The following is an 8,501-nucleotide window of genomic DNA, read 5'->3' on the forward strand; positions in this document are numbered from 1 at the left end:
ATGCATCAGATAACTCGTAAAACTTAGTACAGCAAAAATAAGATTTGTTATGCAACATTAGTAATGTTTCCATATAGGGAAAAACTATCAGACTAGAATTTGCAGTTGTAATGACGACAAAAATCTTCAGTGTTCACCATCATCACTCTGGAAAACTAATGGCAACTTCTTCTGGCATCTATGCATGCGCAGTTAAACAGGAAATCCAGAAATTGCTGTCAGTGAAACCCTGCTCCTCCACAAAATGTGCTGTTGTAGCCATCACCCGTGCAATCTACACAGAATCACTGATTTGGCATGAACCTTTTGTACACTTTTAGCGATATTAAAATAAATGAAAATATTGAGCCTTAGTCAGTCAGCAGTAACAGATTTTTATGACACATTAAGTCATAATTACTATTGAACAACCTCACTGGCCCTGGAAAGCTAATTTTACAAATGTTAACACTTCCTTTGAAGAACATTTAAAAATTGAATGATCAATCTAAGATGTTTTTATTTTAAAATTTGAGATTTCTGCTTCCTTTAATCCCACGTGTATGCTCCAATCTTTATTTGACTTTCAGCACAGTGATTAAAATGTGAATTATATTTCGTGCTTTTTACTTCCTGCTCTGAGAAGACTTCAGTGTGATTGAATTTAGTATGGCATCCAGCCAGAGTGACATTGAAATAGAGGTAAGCTCTGGAGCCGGTTAAATCATGGTGGGCAGCTTTTTCAAGGTCAGTGGTGAGCACTATCCCTAACTGCTGCTCACAAAATCCAGCCCATGTAAAAATTGTGGGTTGATGGTGATACCATAAAACCTTGAAGGCAAAACAAAAACTATTTTCCATTGTGAATTGCCTAGGCATGCTTATTTGAAAATAATGCCATAATTTAAGTTTGACAAAATATTTTTTATGCCATTATCCCATTTGAAAATTGGCATTTTTGGAGTTGTCTTAATTCTAGTAACAGTTTTGCTTTGGCTTGCTTTTGGGTAAAAAAAGCATTTTTCATTATTTCCTATGTAACACTACTGTTAAAGTGTTGGAAGCTAATATATTGCAGAGGTGGGGAAAATGTGGTAAATGAAGGAATGCAAGAAAGTTGGGGAGGGGTGGGGGAAACTGGTGAAAAATAAAATATCCTTAATTTTTTCAGCTTTGGTTTATTCATTCATTTCTTTCTGTTTCACAGCGGATCCTCTAGTTGGGAGCATAGCAACCCAATATTTGACCAACAGAGCAGAACATGACAGGATAGCCAGACAGTGGACCAAGAGATATGCTACATAAATTGCATCACTTCCTGTGTTGTGAAAAGGAGCAGGAGGCATTATTTACAATGTGCAACAATTCTTTATAGCCTTTACAATACGGACTTCTGTGTATATGTTATACTGATTCTAATCTCTGCTTTTATCTTTTGAAGATTGGGACAAGCCCTGTAAAAGGTAAAAGCTATTGAAGTAGATCTTTGTAGCAGTAGATTAGTTATGTTTAAATGCCTACTTGCAAGTCTGCTTCTTTGGGATATCAAAATGTATTTTGTGATGTAATAAGGAAAATGTTCCTCAAGTCAACCAAATATTATGGTGCATTTTAGCCTAATCCATTATCTGTATGAAATCTATGATAGCTGTAGATTATTAGAATTTTGGCATTCGTATTAAACCCAGTTCCATTTCCGATCATGTGGTACATGCTGTTGTGAATCCGTTTTACCTTTTTGTCAATTTGTAATGAAGAGATTTCATTTAAACCTTTGTAGCTCTAAATAATGAGCACCTGATGTATCATCTCAAAACACAATAAACTGTTTCCGAGGTTATTTATTTATTTTATATTCAGTCTGTTATTTGGTCGGGGAGTAATATAGCTTGAGTTATATGCTTGGATGTTGTAATTGCACTTGTTGCTGATTTATGCAAAGGTGGCAACATCACTGGATAAAAATAGAGTCGTAGTAGGAATAGCTGTGTCAAAAATGACCATCCATTAGGATAAAACAAATCAGCTTTTAATAAGTAACAAAATGTCATGGTGCAGAATGTTGACAGTAGGTAAATGGTAGTAGATTAATGTAAGCATGCAGTTATGCTGGCACGGGCACTATCTTGTTGATCCAAAACAGAATCTGGTGTACAGTATAATTCGGAACAAATCCTAATCTATTTTTAATGACGTGCTATTAGACGTCTAATAATATGAAGAAGCAGGTACTCTTACCTACTTTGCCCTAATTTAGTTGCCAGGCTTCAGACTAAGGGTAGTATATTATAGTAGATAATATGTATTGCAGCTCATTTAAGGCTAAACATGTATAGACAGAATATGGAGAGGAGGCTAATGGCAAACAATAAATGTAAGTAAATGAATTGTAAGAATTTAATTTTCTAAAGTAATTGTAAACAATTAATTTGTTTAACGATGCAGGGAAACTGGAGAGAGGAGTTGCAATTTGGACTAGAAATGTATGTAGCACCTCTTCAAAAATAAAACTGTTTTGGATTTCACATGGTGCTGTCATCTATTTGATGTCACAGCTTTTGCCTTGCCTTAACCTCAAACAGCATTTATTACCAAAACAAAAACAAAAATACGTGGAAAAACTCAGCAGGTCTGGCAGCATCTGCGGAGAGGAGCGCAGTTAACGTTTCGAGTCCGAATGACCCTTCAACAGAACTAAGTAAAAATAGAAAAGAGGTGAAATATAAGCTGGTGTAAGGGAGTGGGGGGTAGGGCTGGATAGAGGACCAGTGATAGGTGGAGATAACCAAATGAGGTCACCGACAAAAAGACAAAGAGATGTTGAAGGTGGTGATATATAAAATCTATATAAATTATTGGAAAAGGGGGGGATCGTAAAGGGGGTGGGGATGGAGGAGAGAGTTCATGATCTAAAATTGTTGAACTCAATATTCAGTCGGAAGGCTGTAAAGTGCCTAGTTGGAAGATGAGGTGCTGTTCCTCCAGTTTGCGTTGAGCTTCTCTGGAAAATATTTTTAATTTTATTTTTGTTTTGGATTTCCAGCATCCGCAGTTTTTTGCTTTTATCTTAGCATTTATTTCCAATTGGCATAATTCATTGGTGACAAAAGAAGAACCTATATGGTAAATTTTTGTGGATGCTCATTGAACTTCTGCATTGTGTCAATGGCCACAACACCCAGGTGATTCACACCTCAAAAATGCTGGTATAGAGAAACTAAATCACAATTGGCTGAAATGATCATCGTCTATTAAATTAGTTGGTTTGCAAAAGCATCCCTATGACTAAATGTAAAGCACTTACATTTAGTGAACTGTTAAGTTACCAATCAGCAATGACAAAACACCTCAAAATCACTTGCTTTTGTTTTCAAAAACAACAATCTGGAGCAAAATTGTTAATACAATTTTTTCAAACTGTTTTTGGCCTCTAGTTTCCCTTCCTTACTCAGGTCAGTTAATGCAGCTCAAAATAAGGTGTATAACCATATACGTTTAAAAAAAACTAACAGCCCTGAAATCTTTTTCTAAATTAAAATTAGCATTTGAAAAGTGTCTACAAGAAGTCTACTACCCTCTCGCATCTTGTCGAGCTCCTGTTAACAATTTTTAAGTGTGAGAAAGAGGCACCAACATGGCACTACACAAGCCAATATGAATCACAGTAGCACGAGACATGAAATCCATGCAGGAGACTTATAAATAAATGAGATGCAAGTACAGGGATGATTTTTTTTAAAATCCTTTTCAGCATGTAATATAGTTTTCGTTGCTAAATAACAATTCTGTGCTAGAGGACTTGGACTGCGTTTTATGTAGATATTGTGGCCATGATCAGACTTTGAAAAGGTGAATTGTTTATTAAGACTCAACAGTGGGGATAATCCTTTCTGATGTGTGGCTATGCCAAAAATCTATCTTGGGAATGAGGAAAATGACGTTAATATCTGAAGGAAAGGAAACATTTGCTGAGGGAGGACATGATAGGTTTAAAAACTACAGTGCCTTCAACCAGCATTTATATAGTACCTTAAATGTAATGAAACATCCCAAAGCATTTCATTGAAGAAAGCAGTAATTTAATCATGGGTCAAAAGATACGATGGTGCTAGTGCCAACTGCTAGAGAACCATGCTATACATATTCCCCTAGTCTGAAAAACAACCAATTACCACTTCTATTTCCTGTCACACAGCCAACTTTGCATCCATGCTAGTCCTGTCCTTTTTATTCCATGGGCTTCAACTTTGCTGATCAAATGCCTTTTGGAAGTCCATGCACACCACATTAACACTCTGTTATATCATCAAAAAACTCTAACTTTTAAAGCTAGTTAAAAACAATTTGCCTTTAATAAATTTATTTTGACTTTCCTTAATTAATCCACACTTGTCTAAGTGACTGCTAATTTTGCCTTGCATTATTGTCTCAGTTTTACCACCACCACTGCGATTAAACTGACTGGCCTGTGGTTACTGGGGTTATCCTTGCACCCTTTTTTGAACAAGGGTGTAACCTATTAAGTCTAAGGAAGATTGGAAAATGATGGCCAGCGCCTCTGCAATCTCATCCCCTACTTCCCTTAATGCCCTCTGATGCATCCCATACAGTCCTGGTGGCTTATCCCCTTTAAGTACAGCCAGCCTTTCTAATGCCTCTTTTTTTTAAATCAGTTTTTAGCCAATCCAGTTTCTCAGCTACTTCCTCTTTCACGTGGTCTTGGGCAGCATCCTCTTCCTTGGTAAAGACATGCAATGTACTCACTTTAGTACCTCAGCCATGCTATTTACCTCATGCATAGATACCCTTTTTCCTCCCTATTTAGCCCCACTTGTCCTCTTAGTACTCATTTATATGGTTATTGAAGAATTTTGGGTTCCCTTTTATACCAGCTGCCAGTCTGTTCTCATACTTTTTTTTTAACCTTGTTGAGAAAGATGGCAAATTGATGTCATCCAGGCTACAAACAATGGCTGAATAGAAATAGATACCGGTTGCGGAATTGGGACAAGTTAGAGATTGTTGGAGTGAAGTTTTGGAGGCCAATGAGTAGTATGTTGGAAGAATTTGGTTTCAGAGACAAGGGTGGGGTAAGGTAAAAAAGTTGAAGTGGATGATGCAGAGATGGAAATAGGCAGCTTTGGTGATCATTAGGATTCGAAATTTGAACAGCATAGATTCAAGGGCAAGGGTACAGAGTTTTCTTTTGATGGAAGTGGAATTGGAAGAAAGACTGGTTCATACGTTTAATAATGGATGTGCAATTTAGCAATCCGGAGTTATTTGAGAGAGAAACTTGAGCATTCTAACTATATGTGATAACTAATCCTGTGCCTACAAATAGCAAAGAAATGGGCCAAGAATGGAACTTTCAGGTGCTATAGAGATGACTTGTGTGGGATTGGAAGAGAAACCATGGTTCCAGTCTAAGCCTCTCAAGCAAACATGGGATAGTCCTGCTGAAGTAGGTCAGCAGGAAAGAGAGTGGGAAATGCTGGAAATGTATGGAACTGCAAGAACAAACATTGCACCATGATTGCAATTGTCAAGAATGTCAAGTGAGTTTGACTTGATAGTCTCAATGCTGGGGTTTGGCAGAGAGTGAAATTGAGAGAAGCGAGTATGGAGTTGTGGTGGAATTCCAATGTATGTTGGGGAGTTGAAGGCTAATAGTCAAACTTTTTTGTATCTTAGAGTAATAGATTTTCCAAAATGAACAGGCTAGTTTTGAAGTGTCATAAGAGGAATGCATAGCTTGTCTTCTGATGCAAAAAATACTTGTGTAAAGGAATGCATGCTGCTAATGACATTAGCCATCAGTTATTAAAGCATAATTTTAGGGCTAAGGTAAAAGTAATAAACGTAAGTAGAGGTATCCATCAGGTATAGTATGGAAAGATAATAGTTGGTAAATTCTATTCTTCAAAAAAATTGAACAGTTAAGGCAGGAAGCCTTAGCTAAACTTCGGAGTAAACAGCCACAGTTGTTTACATGGAGACTCTTCAAAGGATTTGGAAATAGACTTGTTGTGTAGCCTTATCCATGACATACCTTTGTAGGTAAAATATGGTGGATAAAGAAGCATGTTTTTTTTTCAACAGTTTTTAGAAGGGTTCAAGAGACATAGAACTTGAAGCTGTCAGCCAATCTCTTTTGTCTGGTTGAGCTGATCACTCATACTAGTCAATAATAGTCTGTTCCATATACTACACTACGAAGTTCCTTGTGTTAGCTCAAAATGTGAATCATAGATGGAAGGAGATTGACAACTAATGTGTGGCACTGATGTAATCGGTGAGGGTGTGTGGCTGTATGGTGTTTTTCACCTACAATCCTGTTTCAGGGATCTGCCTGTGTCTACAAATGTTTTGGTTTCTCGCTTCACTGACAATTTTACGCTGTAAGATTGTTTTTTCCCCACAACTTAAAATTTCACATTTATCAATCTTGAACGACTGCATTTATAATGCATCCACCCACTCCGTTAACTGCTAAGTCCTGCATTTTCCCGAACATTTTTCTGAGGTTGCCATGCCACTTAATTTGATGGATGATCTCCCTTCTGTTCCAATATTCAAATCAGTTATGTAGGACATGCCACTAAATTCTTGCCAATTCAAGAAGCATCCAATTAATCCTATTTCTACTTCCTAACTTTCAGCCATCTCTCTTCATCCTACCACTATACTTTGAAGATTATGGACCTTATGCTTTGAAACAAATCTTTTACGTAACATTTTAGATTTGTAAAAAGCACTTGTGATATTCATTAAATTTGTTCCATTCCTTTGCTTAAATGCTTGTCAGTTTCCTCGAAGAATTCAATTAGACAAGCATGACCTATCTTAAATCCATATTGACTGTAATGATTAGCCTATACATTTAACTGTTATTGTTGTATTATTTCTAGCAGTTATTTTCTTTTGAGCTATTTTAAACTAGATTGTTCCCTAAAAGATGAGGTTTCCATTTGTACACATTGCCCTTGTTTTTTGCTATAATTTAAAAATGATGCAGTACCAATCCAACCTTTAAAAACAAAAGCATTTATTCAATGAAGTATATTAAAAGCGTCCTTAAAATCACTAGATCCAGCATGTAGCTCCTGTCACATTATCAAATCACTGTTTAAATAGATTTTCAATGCAAAACGCCTTGCACAAAAGTAAAAAAGCAGTAAACCATATTTTTAAATTAGGAGCATAGGAACATTCGGCCCATTAAGCCTGCTCTGCCATTCAATTAGATAATGGCTGGTGATCTACCTCAATGCTGCTTTCCTGTGCTATCCCCATATCCCTTGATGTCATTAGCATCTAGAAATCTATCTATTTCTGTCTTGGACATGCTCAATGATTGAGCATTCTCAGCCCTCGTGGGGTAGAGAATTCCAAAGATGCACCGCCCTCTGAAGAAATTACTCATCTCAGTCTTAAATGGCCTGCTCTTCGTTCTGAGACTGTGTCCTCTGGTTCTAGATTCACCAGCCAGGTGAAACATCCTATCTACATTGACCTTGTCACGCCCTGTAAGAATTTTTGTAAGTTTCCATGAGGTCATCTCTCATTCTTTGAAACTCTAAGAGAATACAGGGATTACATTTGCTATTTTCCAGTCTGCAGGAACCATTCCAGAGTTTATAAAATTTTGAAAGATAACCGCTAATGCATCCACTATCTCTCCAGCCACTTCCTTCAACATAGCTCATCAGGCCCAAGGGATTTATCAACTTTCAACCCAATTAATTTTTCCAGTACTATCCCTTTATTAAAACCAATTTCTTTCAGTTCCTGATTTTTCACAAACCCCCTGATTCCCACGTATTTAAGATTTTCTGTCTCAGTGAAGACCGATGCAAAGTAATTGTTTAGTTTCTTTGCCATTTCCCATTATAAAATTTCCTGTCTCTACCTGTAATGGACTCACATTTGCTATTGCTAATCTTTTCCTCTTCACATAACCTAAAGAAGCTTTTACAATCCATCTTTGTTTCTCACTAGCTTGCATTCATGTTCACTTTTCTCTTTCCTTATCAGTTTCTTGGTCCTCCTTTGCTGGATTCTAAATTGTTCCCAATCCTTGGGCTTCCCATTTTTTTCTGGCAACCTTGTAAGCCATGTCCTTTGATCTAATACAATCTTTAACTTTGTTAGCCACAGTTGATTTGCCTTTCCTGTTAGGTTTGTGTATCTTAGAGAAATGTATATTTGTTGTATACCATGTGATACTACTTTAAATACAAGTCATTGCCTGGCTACCGTCAAATTTTTTAGCGTATTTTTCCAATCCACCATAGCCAACTTGCCCCTCCCTCATATCTTCATAGTTTCCTTTGTTCAGATTTAAGACCCTAGTTTCAAAATGAACTATATCAACTTTTAAACTTAATGTAAAATTCTATCATATTATGATCACTATTTCCTAAAGGCTCCTTTACAGCAAGATTATTAATTATCCCTTTTCATTATGTGATAGTAAATCTAAAATAGCCCAATCCCTAGTTGGTTCTTCAATGTCCTGC

The 8,501-nt window shown here is 36.7% G+C and overlaps 1 protein-coding gene across 2 annotated transcripts in view; it reads left to right on the forward strand.

Annotated features, from left to right (window-relative positions):
* ube2e3 (ubiquitin-conjugating enzyme E2E 3 (UBC4/5 homolog, yeast)) overlaps positions 1 to 1,819 on the forward strand; it is a 149,005-nt gene extending 147,186 nt beyond the window's left edge. For both annotated transcript variants that reach the window (XM_041200956.1, XM_041200957.1), the window contains exon 6: positions 1,187 to 1,819. In XM_041200956.1, the coding sequence (XP_041056890.1) occupies positions 1,187 to 1,284 (98 nt within the window). In that variant the 3' untranslated portion in view covers positions 1,285 to 1,819. The remainder of the gene's footprint in view (positions 1 to 1,186) is intronic.
* Positions 1,820 to 8,501: the final 6,682 nt, after the last annotated feature.

This window comes from Carcharodon carcharias, chromosome 12 (genome assembly GCF_017639515.1).
Source record: "Carcharodon carcharias isolate sCarCar2 chromosome 12, sCarCar2.pri, whole genome shotgun sequence".
Classification (NCBI taxonomy): Eukaryota; Metazoa; Chordata; class Chondrichthyes; order Lamniformes; family Lamnidae; genus Carcharodon; species Carcharodon carcharias.